This window comes from Podarcis vaucheri, assembly GCF_965113315.1.
Source record: "Podarcis vaucheri genome assembly, chromosome: 6".
Lineage (NCBI taxonomy): Eukaryota > Metazoa > Chordata > Lepidosauria > Squamata > Lacertidae > Podarcis > Podarcis vaucheri.
Window position 1 is genome coordinate 93,645,438 of NC_138764.1, and position 17,542 is coordinate 93,662,979.

The following is a 17,542-nucleotide window of genomic DNA, read 5'->3' on the forward strand; positions in this document are numbered from 1 at the left end:
GGCGGCTGTTTACCAGCTCCATCTGGTACGTAGGCTGAGACCCTATCTGCCTGCGGACTGTCTCGCCAGAGTGGTGCATGCTTTGGTTATCTCCCGCTTGGACTACTGCAATGCACTCTACGTGGGGCTACCTTTGAAGGTGACTCGGAAACTACAACTAATCCAGAATGCGGCAGCTAGACTGGTGACTGGGAGCGGCCGCCGAGACCATATAACACCGGTCTTGAAAGACCTGCATTGGCTCCCAGTACGTTTCCGAGCACAATTCAAAGTGTTGGTGCTGACCTTTAAAGCCCTAAACGGCCTCGGTCCAGTATACCTGAAGGAGCGTCTCCACCCCCATCATTCTGCCCGGACGCTGAGGTCCAGCGCCGAGGGCCTTCTGGCGGTTCCCTCATTGCGAGAAGCAAAGCTACAGGGAACCAGGCAGAGGGCCTTCTCGGTAGTGGCGCCCGCCCTGTGGAACGCCCTTCCAGCAGATGTCAAAGCGATAAACAACTACCTGACATTCAGGAGACATCTTAAGGCAGCCCTGTTCAGGGAAGTTTTTAACGTGTGATATTTTATTGTATTTTTGGTTTTTATGGAAGCTGCCCAGAGTGGCTGGGGAGGCCCAGCCAGATGGGCGGGGTATAAATAATAAATTATTATTATTATTATTATTATCTTGCTTGGCACAGGACTAGGCAAGAACCGTGGCTCGATGTAGCATGGGCGGTTCATGTATTCTTCATTTTCAGGGCCTGAGCAGCATATCCCATTCGCTGCTCCTTGCCACAGCCAACTTGTCATACATGCACATAACCATGTGGTCATCTCACAGGAAGAGGAATGCCCAGCATGCAGCACTTTTATTTTATGAGGGTACATTTGCAGAGTGGAGAAAGGAAGCAAATTGCTGAAAGTATTGTCATGATTTCTAATCTCCCCCCCCAAAAAAAAACACACAAACACCACACACCCTGTGGCTTTAGAGTCCTGTCCTACGTGCAACATAATCTCTGCTCTTGTACATAGGGTAGTAAACAGCGTACATATAAAGCTTACACTTCTGCCTTGCATCAGATTGAGCAGCTAACGAATCAGTCCTCTCTACACCTCTTAATTCAGTATCTTCTGCCATGTCCCGTTGCAGTTGCGCCCCACTCAACATTTCCCTTCTGAAACAATGCATTGTTGTGACTCCACACACACACACACACACACACACACACACACACCGGCTTTAGTCCTCCCTGGGTTCCCTGGTCCATTTAATCATTGTTTCAGGAGATCTGTAGAGGAAGATGAGCTTGGCAAACAGCTGCTCCTCCAACTCCAGCTCCCCGGCCTCCCTAGCCAGGAAGATATCCGTGCAGAGTTTCAGGATGCGGTCCACATTGGGCAGCTCTTCAAACATGATGGAGCGCGAGATGCCGTTGAAAAGCTCTCGGATGAACTTTCCGATGACCAGAACAAAAGACATGTAGAGGCCTACAATCCTGTAGCGGGGAGAGAGAGAGATGGTGGTGATGTTCAGGGTGTCATAGACTCATAGAATTGGAAGGGACCTCAGGGGTCATCTAGTCCAGCCCCTTGCAGGGCTTAGCCCAATGTAGGGCTCAAGCCCATGGCCCTGAGATTTAGGAGTCTCGTGCTCCATGGGCAAAATTGACACAAGTAGTCCTATCAGCTGAAGCCCTGCACAAGGACTTCCCACTTGCGTAATGAGCTTTTCTTCCCCTCTTCTTGCCTTGTGTACCCCAGAAATTTATTCTGGGGGTTCAGAAAAAAAACCCAGAACAGCACACTGTCAAGGGTGGAAGGAAGGGGGAAGTCTCTTCTATGTGGCAAGCTGAGATGTTTGCACTGACAACATTCAACAGTGCAATACTGAATTCCTGCCAGCAATTGGCTGCCTGTTCTGTATTTTTCAAGGCAGCACAGTGGGAAAAGACTTCTCTCAGGTCTCCCCAAGCCTCCACCTTAATCCAAATCTCAAATTGCTGCCCCAGAAATAACAGGTTCCAGTTTGACATCCTTACCCATGAGCTGCCAGAAATCCCAGGCTAGGAGGGCTGACCTTGTCGTTGAAGATGAAGAGTTCCATATTCTTACTGCATCCATTACCCAAACAGCCGGGCCTCTGCTCTTTCACGACCCACCATTCGGGAACATGGCTTAAGGACTCCTTGGCCGGCAGCTGCTGCAGTTCGATGGTGATATTTCTGAAGAAGGCCATCCGGTCTACGTCCTTTGGCGCATTGGAATGAACTGTGGAAATGAGAATTATAGGGTGGGGATGAGCTGACCGTGGGCCCCCTCTGCCTTTCTCGCAACCCACAGAGCTGTGGGCGCTTTGCACAGCTGCAACACAGGAAGATGCCCCCACACATAAGTCAAATCATTTGTCCACCCGGTTCAGTATTGCCTATGATTGGCAGTGGCTCTCCAGGGTTTCTGATGGGAAATACACAAACCTACCTGGAGATGCCTGAGCCTGAACTGAGGGTCTCTTCTGCATTCAAAACAGATGCTCTACCACTGAGCTGGGGCTCTTCCAGGGAGTGAGGAGTGGAGTCACTTCCTCCTACCCTAACATTTATCAAATGTCCTTGCCAACACTTCCACTTTCTAATGCCATACTCAAAATCCCCAGGGAGAACTGGAACCCCACTTTAGCCACACATGAAGAAGGAAATGCTTTCAAAAACAGAGGTGGAAGTGGCAAAAGAGTGCTAAGGATTAGTTCATTGGCTTTAGAGGAGTGTGTTCCCTGAGTCTTCAGCAAGACATTGTGAAGAATCAGCAATGAAAGCAGAAGATCCATGGGTCTAAACCAGGTGTAGCCAACACGATGCTCTGCAGCTCCCATCAGCCCCAGCCAGAATGGCCAATGTTCAAGGATGAGGGCGTCGGGTACCCTTGGTCTAAACAGAGAACAGCTATATGGACGTCTAATTTTGAAAACAAAAGAGGCACTTGGATCAGGAGTGCAGAACCCACCACACATCTGAAGTTTATATCCAGCCAGGGAACCCCACAACCCCTGGGCCCCAAAACAGCAGCGCCTCATTAGCAAGTAGTCTCTGACACCTTCAATTGCTTCAATTAGAGCAGCCCCACCTGGCATTTTTAATTCCCCAAAGCGCTTCTGGGCCCTGCATGGGTTCAGAGGCACTTGTGAGAAACGGAAACAGTATGGGTGACTGTTTGGAGCTTTTGCCATGATAGTGGCAGCTGGGTGAAAAGAATTTGGGGAGAGGGTGTGGAGGAGGGAACAGCACCCATGTGCTCCTTTTGCTAGTTTGACCCAAAGACAGCACATTTCCAGATGTCTGGAACAATTAGACAGTGGCTTTTTGCTCATACGATACAACATGCATCTTTTGGCTTTGCCTTCCTACAGCAAAACTCTGCAACTCTGGCCTCCTCCCATCTTCAAGCAGGCAGGATTTTCCTCCACTTTTGTCCACTTACCCACTTGCAGCCGATGGGCCATTTTAGCTTCTGCTCCGCCAGCTGCTCTCAGATACCTTGGCAGGACACCAGGAAGCAGACTAAAATGGGGGTGGGGGAGAGCAGAACGAAAGCAAAGCAAAACCTTGGTGAATGCTAAAGGTCTTGCTCCTTTCCAGATCAACACATGTTCATTTTTCACATGTACCCCACACAGCTTCCAAGATATTATACAAATCCATGGAGGAGGAAGGTCTAATCCACAGCTATGGTAGCCAAGTGGAGACCCCACGTACAGGAGCCATATGCCACCGAATACGAATTGCTGAGGGACACATACAGTAGCAGGGGAAGAGCTAATGGCCACCGAAAGAATCAGGAGAAAAACATAACACTAACACGCCTTCCGTTCTGGTCCCACGTAGCATTTCAACGATTTGCTCCCGAATCTCCTTGTCTTCATAGCGCATCGTGTGTAGGCCGGACGCTTCAATATTCTTCACGAGAGAGGCATTCCTGATTCGATAAGGATAGGAAGAAAAGGTTAAGGGAAGATTTAGATGTTCTTCAGGGCAGGCATTATGGAAGAGAGAGGTTCTCCTCTTACGCTATGTGCCTCTTATGAAACGGACAACAAAACAGGTTTGCCAAGAGATGGCCTCCTCTGGAAAATCTACTTGACAAAGTGTTGCAGAAAGGCTGCAGTGCAAAGGGTGGGACTTGGAGGGTTGGGTGTGAGGTCACTAAACAGAGCAGGTTTCAGTTACTGTATTTTTCACACCATAGGACGCAGTTTTTCCCTCCTAAAAAGAAAGGGAAAATGTGTGTGCGTCCTATGGAGCGAATGCAGGGGGGAGGCAGGCGGGAAAAGCCCCCAAGAGCCGCACACAAGCTCCGTGCGCTCTTGCGGGCTTTTCCACAGGAGGGAGAAGGGACTGACTGGCCGCATCAGTCCCTTCTCCCACCTCCCAGAAAAGCCAGGAGAAGCTGCAATCTCTTTAAAGGGGTTGCGCGGCTTCTGCGGGCTTTTGCGAGAGGTGAGGGAATCCCCCCACCTCCCAGTACAGCCAGGAAAGCCCTGCGCATCGTCTCCCGGCAAGGAGAGGCTGCACGGGGCTATGGATTCTTTAGCCCTGGCGCAGCATCTCCTGGCAAGGAGAGGTTGCGCGGGGCTAAAGAGGAAGCCAAAACAGCGAGTGGGATCCATCCCGCTCGCTGCTTTGGCTTGTGCCATAGCCGCACGCAACACCTCCGGTAGGGAGAGGTTGTGTGCAGCCTGTACGCTGCTCTTTGGGGCTGGGGGGGGGAAATATTTTTTTTCTTGATTTCCCCCCCTAAAAACTGGGTGCACCCTATGGTCCGGTGCGCCCTATGGTGCGAAAAATACGGTAGTTCCTCAGTAGCAACAACAACAATGTGGCAGCCATGGGCAGCAAAAAAGAGAGGTGCCGCTACTCCACACCAGTGAGTAAGGACACAAGAAAAGCTTGCTGGATCTAACCCAACATTCTGTTCTCACTGTATCCAACCAAATACCAGTGGAAAACCTGCAAGGGGTGGTGGTGGTGGTTGTACACACATACACAGAATACACGTAATATTAAAAAGATAAAAACCTGAGAAGGGTCCAGTGGAAGTTGATGTAGACTGCGGAGGAATTGGAGAGTTCTGCAATCATAGCTTTCCGACTTGCAGGGCTGATGCTCCACAGCAAGCTGGCATTGCCTTTTATTTTAGCAACAATGACGTCCTCTGGGCTATAGTTGACTATAAACTGCATGGCAGACTGGAGAAAACACAAATATTTTTGGTTTGTTTTTTCTGCTGTTCCAAGCAAGACAGAGAAACATCTTCGCCTTGAGCTAAATTCCTATCTAACCTGCTTTTGGCAATCCAGTAAAGATACCATTCAAATCCAGTTTTAATTCAAATTGGGTCTCAACAGCTATTGTTGGAGAGAAAGAGAAAAGGATGGCAATTTTTCCTGCAGGAGTTTCCTTGTGCACAATAAAATATACTTACAGGATGGAGGGCATATTGAGTGGTGAGTTCATTATACGCCGCATGAGTGAAAGGGACCAGATTCTGCTGCTGAGCACTCATGGTAAACAAAGACTAGGAGAAAGAGGGTGAAATCCTGTGTTACAAACCTCAGCTCCACTATACAGACGTACCTCATCACACCTTAGCTGGTTCAGACCCAAAGGTGGGTTTTACACACTAGTCACAGGCTGATGCTAACCAACCCACAAGCTCCATAGCTCTGGATTAGTTGCATTTCAGCACCCATAATTCAAACTCTGTAGCAGCACGGTTCACAGCAGCATCAGCAGAACAATCACTTGGAAGCATCACACAGCAACACAAGAAGAAGAAGAAGAAGAGTTTGGATTTGATATCCCGCCTTTCACTCCCCTTAAGGAGTCTCAAAGCGACTGGCCCAAGGTCACCCAGCAGCTGCATGTGGAGGAGCAGAGACGCGAACCCGGTTCCCCAGATAACGAGACTACCGCTCTTAACCACTACACCATACTGGCTCCCAATAGATCCATAGGTGAGCCCAGAGGATAATAGCATGTGACTCTGAAAGAATGGGAGTTCCAATGGGAAATAAAGTGGGCATTTCCTACAGGAATCTGAAGGAGAAGAGGGTGCTTGGCAGCTCCGGATTAGGGAAGAACCAGGTTGGTTGGCGCTGACACTTGCTATGAACTAAAAGGTAAAAGGTAAAGGACCCCTGGACGGTTAAGTCCAGTCAAAAGTGATTATGGGGTTGTGGCACTCATCTCGCTTTTAGGCCGAGGGAGCTGCTGTTTGTCCACAGACAGCTTTCCAGGCCATGTGGCCAGCATGACTAAACGGCTTCTGGTGCAATGGGACACCGTGACAGAACCCTTAGTGCACAGAAATGTCATTTACCTTCCCTATTTATCTGCTTGCACTGGCAGAAGCTGAGACAGAGCAATGGGAGCTCACCCCATCATGGGGATTTGAACCACCAACCTTCTGATCGGCAAGCCCAAGAGGCTCAGTGGTTTAGACCAGAGTCAACCATGTCCCTACAAGCAGAATGGCACTGTTAGACACAACCCTTTAACTGGATACGTTAAGGATCATTGAGCTATAACTCCACCCTGTTTTTTATTGTGTTAAAGCAACAGCTTTGAATGGTGGAAATGTTCCAGTACTCATTGAAAATACTTCTCCTCAATCTTAATTATAAATTGACCGTCCACCTCTGCAGACCTACCTCATAACCGCTGATGGTAATTTTGACAGAGACGCCCAAAGGCTGGTTAGTTACTCCCGCCACTGATTTGACCAGTGACATAAGAAGCAGAGGGAACCACACAATGCAGATGAGCACAAAGACGATGAAGCCTCCCATCCCGTATTTCACAAGCAATTTCTTCTTCTGCCCAGGAGGCTGGGGGTATTTCTGAAAAATGGAGAATGGGAACAAAGTTGTGTGTATACTCCGCTGATTAAATTTTTTAAAAGCCCCCCAACTTGTGCATCAAGGTAGGACAAACTCAGCATTCTGAAAAACAGAATTCCACACATTTGCCTAATTTGCATATATTTGACTAGCCTACATATATTTCACTCAGGGCCAGCCTTTTGGCGCTTGAGGCAAACCACGAAATAAGAAGAAGAAGAGTTTAGATTTGATATCCCGCTTTATCACTACCCTAAGGAGTCTCAAAGCGGCTAACATTCTCCTTTCCCTTCCTCCTCCCCCCCTGAGTGGGGCTGAGAGATTTCAGAGAAGTGTGACTGGCCCAAGGTCACCCAGCAGCTGCATGTGGAGCAGCGGGGAAGCGAACCCGGTTCCCCAGATTATGAGTCTACCGCTCTTAACCACCACACACACTGGCTCCTAACACCTCCCTCCCCACCAAGGAAGAGGGAGGGATTGATAATCTACACCAGGAACAAGGAGGAAATAATTATCTACACTGGGATGTGCTGACCCTTTGAATCCTGCCACCTGAGGAGGTCAGCTCACCTTGCCTCATAGCTTTAAGTGCCAGGCAAAAGCATTTCTCTTTAGCTTGGGCTGGCTCACATTCAATGTCCTTTTACAAGTGTTTTTGTGAGAGGGAGTTATTGTGGGCCACATGTATTTTCAAAATATGAGCAGAGAAATGTAGGCCACAGAGTTAGGCACACTTAAACTTGTTGACTTGTGCAGCCAGACAAGAGAAATTTGCCCCAGTCATTGCTCCTGATAGACCACCCGGAATCATCTTGATTGGCGGGGCTAATGGCAACCCTTAAGCAACAGGACTCACTTTCTCAGATTCTCTCCAACATTTCAGGATGAAAATGTTAGCATAGATATCCTCCACACAGATCCAGCTGGAGAGGCTGAGTGTGGTGTCGGTCCAAACCCAATCCATGGCAGCCCTCAGTTCTGTCAAAAACGGTATGAGGCGAAAGCTGCACAGAGGAGGAGAACAGTGGCTGGTTAATGGGGCAATAAGGACCCAAAACAGTCAAAGCCTGTCTACAAAAAAAGGCTTTCCCAGTATTGTAAGAGTGGTACAAATTCTCAAACTCTGGTGCCCTTTTGTTGGCATCCATCTGTCTTGAGAGACAATGGAATGTGAAGTCAAACCGCTGGGGAATCACAGCACCTGCTGTGGCTGCAGAGACCAGTAACTCATAACTGCTGCCTCCTGCATTGCTTCTGCTGTCTTAGCAGCACTGAAGTGACCTCTCTGGGACTGAAACCAGCTTGGCTGCAGGAGTTGCCAGAAGGTGGTGTACAAGGAACCACCCAACTGTCTTAGGGACTCCACTCTGGATTCCTGAAGGGTTTACTTCTTCTCTTGAAGGTATCTCAGAAGGTAGCAGAGGTTAAGGACCAGAGTTTTCCTTCTCCAGGAGGACTACCTTCCCAGGTTGATGAGCCCCATCTGCCCTTCTCTTCCCTCCACAGCACATGCAGAAACCACCTCCTTGACCGTTGGACCCACTCTTCGTCTTGTCCACTTAATCCACTAGAGCTTTGTCTTTGTCCCTACCCTAACTCACTGAGGATTTGTGACTCATCCGCTGCCCTCACCTGGTTTAGCCAGCCAGTCGAAGCCGTTTCCCAGGGTGTGGCTGCTACGGCACACCGACAGCTTCTAGGAGCCACAGGTGAGATCCGAGTGCAGGGTGGGAACCCAAAGTTGACAAACTATCCCGGAAGGAGCATGACGCTTCCCCCTACATATTATACCCACTTCAGAAGTCAGGGAAACCCTTTGCAATTGCATAAAAGCCCAACTGTGTCCTAGTCAATGGGGCGATTAAGACCATTGTGCATCTGCTGTAGCCTAGTGATGGCCAAACTGAGAGAGGGGCTCTAACAGGGGTTCAGGCCAACTTGTGGAGGGCAAGGATATCGGTAGAGACTAGTAAGCATGGCTATATGCCACCTCCAAGATTAGAGGCACCAGGCAGACGCTGTACATGGAAACACTTGGCAGATATTGTGTGTGTGTGTGTGTGTGTGTGTGTGTGTGTGATACACAACCTGCTCTCCTCCTTTCCAGTGTGCAAACTGCTTCACACTTCTCATTCCAGCCTCTTCTATGCAGGCTACATGGAGGAATCCCAACTTGCCTAAGGCCACCCAATAATGTTTACAGCCAAGCAGCTGCTGGAACACACAACTTCAGGAGGTATCTCAAGCCAGCATCTGCCTCCTGCCTTCCTGCCCTCTAAGCTGGTTACATTACTCTAAAAAAAAACTTGTAACAATTATTACAATGAAAAGGTTTTTTCCTAATTTTTACCACTACATAATTTTAGGCACCAGGCAAAAACATTCCTACTTCGTCAGGCTATGGCCTTTTGACGTGGGTGAGATGTTTCAATCTAGTTTTTTCCTTAAAAAAGAATTGCTTTTTTGATTTTTATAAATGTTAGTTTATTGTATGTTTGTGTTTATTTGAGGGGCTGTGACAAAAAAGCAACTAATATAATAATAAAAATAAAATTTCTTACACAAAATAGTAAATTGATAATTTTGTTTCACAGTAACTCAGTGTAAGACTGTAAGGAGCTCTTTTACCTTACTATTCCGTTTCCTATGTATGTTATTTCTATATTTATAGAACCCCTGAGGAATTATTTGTTCCAGCACAGGCCTGCAATAAATCTTCCTTCAAGCACCTGGAGATTTCCACCCACCCACCCACCCTTTCCCCCCCGTCAGCCGTTCTTTCTTGCTTTTGTGATTGGCTTGTTAACATAATGGCTTGCGTTTCATGGGGATATTATTAGGTTTCTCTGCCCTCCTTTATAAAAGTGCTGCTTACCCTTGGAATAAGAAGAGGTTTATGCAATTGTAGCTCTTAGTCAGAACATTGCCCAAGACCCGTTCGGGGTAACCGCATTTGATCTGATAAGCCGACAAACCAAAATAGACACACTTGACCAAATACCACAGCTGAGCCACCGGATTCCTGTTAAACCTCCTGCAAGTAAACAAGAGAGATGTTCCAATCTCCCTCTTTAACAATTATGACTACTTTAGAAGAAACATTTTTTAGAGCATGGCCCTCTTTGAACTCCACAGCCAAACGCAGCAGGGATGTAAGGAGGAAGAGGAAGAGATTTCCACCCCATGCTGTGCTTGCTGCAGTCGGCGCTGCTTCCGTTCTGCTACAGTTCGGCTTCCGCTGAAACCTACCTTATGCACCTTGCTATCCGCTATGGCAAAAATGTAATCGATTGCATACTTTTTTTCAATGCATATGTAAAGGAAACATCAAAAACAATGCAGAAAATAATGCAGTAACTTTGGTAACGTTCACAGGCTATAAAAACAGAACAATGGCCAATACCACTTAAATTTGATCACACGATTTCCATCCCTGATCTTGGCCAAATATGCAAATTGTGCCAAATTCTACTCCCATTTCTCTTTCCAGTAGAACTCTCCAGCATTCCCAATTGCAGTCTAGGCTGAGCATGCAGAGACATCTTGAAAAAGTAGTAAACATCAGCTGTGTGAGTGTCTATGAAATGAACATTCATTGCAGTTCAAAGGAAATGCAATACAAATACAATACAAATAGGGGGTGGGGATGAAATTACCTACATATCATTTGTGAAATGGAAGCAGCAATAGCAGTGAATACTGATCTCATTTTTCTGATCTGGACATGGGACAAATAAGCAAACATGGATGCTTTAGTTGAGATTCTTGCATGACCCTCCGGGCCTGTTCCAACTCTACAAATCTATGATTCTATAATCAGCGATTTCCCCTCTAGTTTCTGTTTTTTGTTGGAATTCTCTGGCATCTTTCATTGTCATACCTTTCCGTTACTCCAGGCAAGATGAAGAACATCCAAAAATGGATGCCAAAGACAAGTAACACCTGAAAAACACATTTCCCAAACATGCTCTTTCTCAGGTAGATGGCACGGTCAACTATCATCGTCCCAAACTGCACCAACAGCATCACCAGGAAAGCTTCAGGCACCTGGTCTTCTGAAAGGGACTCTGTGATGTCGGCGGCAGCTGAGTGTTTCTGAAACAAATTAGAAGCATTCGTTGATAACATGCGGGTGTGAAGAAAAGGAGCAGGCCTAGGCTTCCAGTCAGAGTCTATGGGCAGATCAACACTACTAAGCTATTATTATATATTGAATTTATAGATTATTATTTTTTAATAATATTTATTACTTTTCCAACCATTTAAACACTACAAAAAAGAACAATACAATACAAAAACACTACATAACACTAACACATTAAACTAACAATACAGAACAAAAACAAACAAAAACAGTTTAAAACACCTCAAACATTTTCAATATCTTATCTTTCATTCACTTATTTCAACGACCTCCTCACACCTCCCTTTTTGTATTCCACTTCTGTTAATTGTTTCAGCAATTCCTTTCCATCTTCCTCTGTTTTCTATCCTATAATTATCTTAACACATTCTAGCCTTATTTTTTCCTTTAATATTCTATTTATCTATTTATACTTAATTCCTTATAACATTTCTACTAAAGCCATATAACTTCATTCCAACATTCTTCTAACATTCATTAATTTTACAATATTTCTGTAAATAATCTTTAAACTTTTTCCAGTCTTCTTCCACCGACTCTTCTCCCTGGTCTCGGATTTTGCCAGTCATTTTCACCAATTCCATATAGTCCATAAACTACATCTGCCATTATCCAACACTTCAGTGTTTTCAAGAAGCAGCCATTCTCTCAGCCAGCAAAAAGCAGCTGGTTCACAACAAAGTTTAAGGTCTAGAAGGGCAAATCCACCTCCTTCTTTGGCATCAGTCAATATCTTAAATTTTACTCGAGGCTTCTTGCTCTGCCAAACAAATCTGAAAACATCCCTCTGCCACCTCCTGAAACAATCCATCCCATCCGAAACTTGCAATGTTTGAAACAAAAGCAACATCCCCGGCAACACAGCAACACTCATCCCCACCACAGCAACTCAGCCCAACAATGACAACTTCAAATTTGTCCATATTTCCAAATCCCCCTTCACTTCAATCCAACGTCCTTCACAATTATCTTTAAATAGATTCACATTTTTGGCAGTCACGCTAACCCCTAAATACCTCTCTTTCTCAACCAATGTTAGTCCTGTCTCCTCCTGAAACTCTGTCAAGCTTTCCTTTTCCAATTCAGGTAGGGCTCTGATCCTCAAATTTGTCTGTTTTTCTTTAAGTTCAATCATAACAAGCGTCAACTTATGTTCATCAAGTTGCCTCTGTAGGGCTGGGACTCTCTCTCTCTCCAGTTGTGTTGCTTTACATTCAGCAGCAACGACTTTCTCCCTGGCTTCATCCGCAGTTTGCCGTATCAAAGTAGATTCCTGTATCAATTTCTGGATGGTTTCTGTATTGGTATTCACCTTTTGTCCCAGATTATTTATACTTTCTGCAATTAAGTCAATTTTAATATTTGCAGCATCCACTTTCGCATTTATCACGTCTGTTTTCTTGTGAAGCTGTTCCAGCGAATTGTTTATCTTCACTAATGCAACCGCTAAGGCCTCTTCTGTCAACATTCCTCTTGGTTTTGAGTGTACTGGTACAGAAGCAGCAGCCGAAGAGGCAGGGAGGCCTGATGTTGAGCCTCTCCTGGGTTGCTGCCAAGTCCTCCCAGACCTTAATGTTTTTTCAGCAGTTGACTGGTCTCTTTTTTCCTTTCCATTTGCCATAACACGTAAAAAAATTCAAGGTCAATCCCAGAGTCTCACAGTTTTTTATCTTGCAGCTGGAAATTCCCCTAGCCCAGCTCATGTAAAGCGACCAGTTTCAAAAGCTTCTACTAGGGGGAAACAGTTTCTATTTGTATTAATCAGTGATGTCCTCTTTTAAACACAATTCCAATAATCCAAAGTTAGTTTCAGTTTTCAGTTACTTTTACTCCTTTTTTAAAAAACAGCCGGAGTGTGCTGGTCCCGGGGAGAAGGTTACCATTGGCATAGTCAAAGTCCGGTCCTGGGTCACTAGCCTGGAAACAGCTCACAAGGAGCGGGGCGAGGTCCGAAGCAGGAAGCCGGGCGGGGACAGGAACACTGGAGGGTCAGGTCTGGGTCCGGGCAGGAACAGGTACTCAACAACGACGTTGCTCCCGCAACCTGGGACCGGGCTGACTGGCCTTTATCTTCTCTGAGGCCAGGGGCGGTCCCGGCCCCCAGGAGCCCCGCCTCTCCTGGCCTTAAGGCAAGCACTCCTCCTGGGAGAAACCAGTTCCCTTCGCCTCTCTGCCCTGAGCCTCTGCAGTTCAGGAGAGGCTGAAGGGTTACTGGGCCCAGGGGGAGACTCACCTGTAGGCACTGAGTCCTCAACCACCTCTGGAGCCAGAGTGGATTCACCTGGTGCCTGCTCCTGAGGATCCGGCACAGGTGCATGCGCCTCAGAATCAAGGCCCTGCCCCAGTTCAGCCGGCCCTGGAGGCGGAGACTCCTGTGCAGGCTGGGATTCCTCCGGTTCACCCTCTGAATCAGATTCCCAGGCCATCACACGGAGACAGTAGAGACAATGTATTCTCTTGTTTAGCTAACTGTCAATGAACGTTCTAAATGCTGTCAATGAACATTCCAAAAGACATCAATCCTGCTAGCAGCCCGTTTCCAGGGTCAGAGCGGCAGTATTTTAGCTCTCTTCGCTCTCTCCTACAGGCATATTCAGTCCACCACTCCCCCCCCTTCTCCTGTCTCCAAGGGGGGGTTTAATGTTCTTTGCCGATGGAAATTTAGTCTTTTACAAAAGGCTTTCCAAGACTTCAGCTTGCAACCTCATTGCTTCAGTCTATTTACATAAGGGGGAGGCAGACTTCCTGTATTGAACCTCCCCATTTCGATGCCAAATTAAACGTTTAAAAATCCAATTCTCCCACTTCAGCTCTACTCACAGGTAATTACTTTGGAGTCAAATTGTCCACAGGAAAAAGTCAGTGCTCTCCAGCAACAGCTATGCAGCTTCGCTCCGTGGAAGAAGCAGACGATTCGAAGCACCGCGGCGCTCACCCTATGTCGCTCCAGACCCCCGAAACTGGGTTTCCCCACGAGTAGAGGAGGCGCAAAAGGTGCCCACCGAATCCCACGCTCACAGGCTTCTCCCGCCTGTCATTTTTTATGGGTCTCCGCCTTCGCTGTGGCGGCCAGACCCAAATTCCCACAGGGCAAATTCCTCCCGATCAGAGGAATTCCGCCATTACCGGAGGCACCAACCCGGAAGTCCTATATATTGAATTTATAAACTACTTTGCTACTACAGCAAAGTTGTGAAATTTTTAAAAATCCTCTATTTTCTTGTCCAATACTTACAGGACATAACTAAAACAGAAGCAAGGCATAACCACAAAGTCAATGGAAGAATATACATCAGGAGGCACAGTTTGGTCAGAATCAAGTATAGCCCTACCGTGGAAGTCAAACGGAATCTGTTCTGGAAGTCCGTTCGCTTCCAAAACATTAGAAAATCAAAGCACGGCTTCTGATTGGCTGCAGGAAGCCACAGAAGCCCCGTTGGACGTTTGGCTCTCAAAAATAGTTTGCAAACCGGAACAGTCACTTCTGGGTTTGCGAGGTTCAGGAGCCAAAACGTTTGGGAACTAAGCTGTTTGACTTCCAAGGTATGACTGTATTTCCAGAGTTTTCACTAAATACATCACTTCTGGCAAATGAGTTCCCATAGCCACTAGAGGGCCGTGAAAATGTGTGTCCCAGGCTTTTTAGACTCGTCTACCCATGTACTATCTGAAACCAAAGGGGCACATTGCTTGGCAGATGTGAAATATATTGGCATCATTTTCTGCTCTCCTACCCCACTATAGCTTCCACACTTCCAAACAGATTAGCAGAACAGATTCAAGCCTCCTTAAGAGTCTGGTGTCAAATACCTCCTTGGTTCTGGAACATGCAAAGTAATAACAAAGTGCTTTTGAGTACAAACCATCACAGAACTTTAGGGTGGCAGCTAAAGAAACTTTGGAACTCCCTGCCTATTGATACCGAGAAAGCACCTTCACTGTATTTAGCACCTGCTAGCTGTGGGTTAAACCACAGAGCCTAGGACTTGCCGATCAGAAGGTCGGCGGTTCAAATCCCCACCACGGGGTGAGCTCCCATTGCTTGGTCCCTGCTCCTGCCAACCTAGCAGCTCGAAAGAACATCAAAGTGCAAGTAGATAAATAGGTACAGCTCCGGCGGGAAGGTAAACGGCTGTGCACTGCTCTGGTTTGCCAGAAGTGGCTTAGTCATGCTGGCCACATGACCTGGAAGCTATACGCGAGCTCCCTCGGCCAATAAAGCGAGATGAGCGCCGCAACCCCAGAGTCGGCCACGACTGGACCTAATGGTCAGGGGTTCCTTTACCTTTACCTTAAAAACATTCTAGGGACGCGGGTGGCGCTGTGGGTTAAACCACAGAGCCTAGGACTTGCCGATCAGAAGGTTGGCGGTTCGAATCCCCGCGACGGGGTGAGCTTCCGTTGCTCGGTCCCAGCTCCTACCAACCTAGCAGTTTGAAAGCATGTCAAAGTGCAAGTAGATAAATAGAGGTACCGCTCCGGCGGGAAGGTAAACGGCATTTCCGTGCACTGCTCTGGTTTGCCAGAAGTGGCTTAGTCATGCTGGCCACATGACCCGGAAGCTGTATGCCGGCTCCCTCGGTCAACAAAGCGAGATGAGCACCGCAACCCCAGTTGGTCACGACTGGACCTAATGGTCAGGGGTCCCTTTACATTTACCTAAAAACATTAGACAAGCCTACCTAGGAAAAAAATGATGTGAATTTTGACTTTCTGTATGTTTTAAACTATTGCTGCAAATCTTTCTTGATTTTATGGCTTTATCTTTTGGTAAACTGCTTTGAGGTTTGTTTGGTGTGTGTTTTTAAAAAAAATACAATCAAGTGGTGTGTAAATTTTAGGAAATAAATAAATACAACAAATAACTCCTACACATCAGGCATTGTGAAGGAGTGGTTTCAAGCTAACTGGCAAACATTCAAGGCACCTGTTGCTTTAGTAATTAGCAAGGTGAGCTAATACTTACACCGAAAGCCCAGTAGCCGAAGATGACAATAATAAAATTAATCACATCAACCAGGAACATGAGAGCATAAACGTCACAGATTAGGCTGCATTCTGGATGAATAATGTCGTAGAAGAATTGCCTTATGGGCCGGTATATCTGAAGAGCGCTGCAAGGGAAAATTTATCTAGGTCAGTCCAGTTGAAAAGGAGAGTCGTGTTTTTCAAAAGGGTCACTTACTTTCTGAAAGCTCAGTGGAATGTATGCCGCATGTCTAGCAACAAAGAGCTCGGCTGTATTCGTGAATCATCCACCGTAGCTCGTAAGAACCTGGTCACATCCATACCATACTTTTAAAATCTCTCTTCTACCACTTTAAGGGCTCCCCACAGCAGGCAAAAATCTTCAGAAATGCATCTTGTTAAGGGAGTCCTAACAGCAGCCTTAACAAACTGCATTGAGGTGAAGTCGTGACTCTTAAAGTGCTATGAGCGGGCTTTAGAAATACAGCGTTGTTGCTGTGACCGCAGTGTTACACACCCATAAAGCTCTAGGGCCAAAAGGAGAATCCTTTAGTCACAAATATTCCCAAGAGAAAGCATGTCAAGCACTTTCACAAACTTTTTGGACCTGCTTCGTCTTTAAATACTCGTATTCACAGAGACTCTTGAGAGTCCCATGGACTGCAAGAAGATCAAACCTCTCCATTCTGAAGGAAATCAGCCCTGAGTGCTCACTGGAAGGACAGATCCTGAAGCTGAGGCTCCAATACTTTGGCCACCTCTTGAGAAGAGAAGACTCCCTGGAAAAGACCCTGATGTTGGGAAAGATGGAGGGTACAAGGAGAAGGGGATGACAGAGGACGAGATGGTTGGACAGTGTTCTTGACGCTACCAGCATGAGTTTGACCAAACTGCAGGAGGCAGTGGAAGACAGGAGTGCCTGGCATGCTCTGGTCCATGGGGTCACGAAGAGTCGGACACGACTAAACAACTAAACAACAATAACATTCACAGAGTACCGAAAGATAGCCTTTTAAATATAACCAACTACGTGGAATTTAACATTGTGCTGTTCCAATCATTCATCTGTGCGGACATTGCAGCTTTGCAGATAGAACAATCCCCCCTCCACTCTTCCCTTCATTCCTTGATCTGGGGGCTCTCCCACCCCCTGAGCCAATTTTGCAGGCACCAGGTGGGGGGTGGAAGCCCCATTACACTTCATCAACCAATATGTGAACCGAAGCGCGGCTGTCCTTTGAAAGTCACACTACTCCAAATTTTGCAATGTAGTTCTCCAACCGAAGTGCACATATACAAGGGGAAATATATAAATAAAAATGCATATACTCATGAATACCACACACGCAAAATGCATTATACTAGGGAACACTGCCTGAGAAAATGTCTTCCTATGTCAACACTGAATACAAAATTATTTAATGGGAAATTTGCACTAAAACGCTGATGAATTTTCACAAGGATTTCTTTTTTAAAAAAGCTAAATGTTGCAGATTGCTGCAGAAATGTGGACAACTGAATTCATGACTAGGAAAATGAGAAACTGAGAGAAC

At 46.5% G+C, this 17,542-nt stretch overlaps 1 protein-coding gene across 1 annotated transcript in view; it reads right to left on the reverse strand.

Annotated features, from left to right (window-relative positions):
• Positions 1-670: 670 nt before the first annotated feature.
• Positions 671-17,542, reverse strand: part of LOC309534003 (piezo-type mechanosensitive ion channel component 2-like) — an 81,165-nt gene continuing 64,293 nt past the window's right edge. The window contains exons 42-52 of the mRNA XM_082225744.1: positions 15,988-16,135; positions 10,758-10,972; positions 9,753-9,911; positions 7,734-7,881; positions 6,689-6,877; positions 5,461-5,553; positions 5,055-5,224; positions 3,838-3,954; positions 3,460-3,539; positions 2,025-2,253; positions 671-1,481 (exon numbers count right to left, since the gene is read on the reverse strand). Of these exons, the coding sequence (XP_082081870.1) occupies positions 1,226-1,481; positions 2,025-2,253; positions 3,460-3,539; positions 3,838-3,954; positions 5,055-5,224; positions 5,461-5,553; positions 6,689-6,877; positions 7,734-7,881; positions 9,753-9,911; positions 10,758-10,972; positions 15,988-16,135 (1,804 nt within the window). The 3' untranslated portion in view covers positions 671-1,225. The remainder of the gene's footprint in view (positions 1,482-2,024; positions 2,254-3,459; positions 3,540-3,837; positions 3,955-5,054; positions 5,225-5,460; positions 5,554-6,688; positions 6,878-7,733; positions 7,882-9,752; positions 9,912-10,757; positions 10,973-15,987; positions 16,136-17,542) is intronic.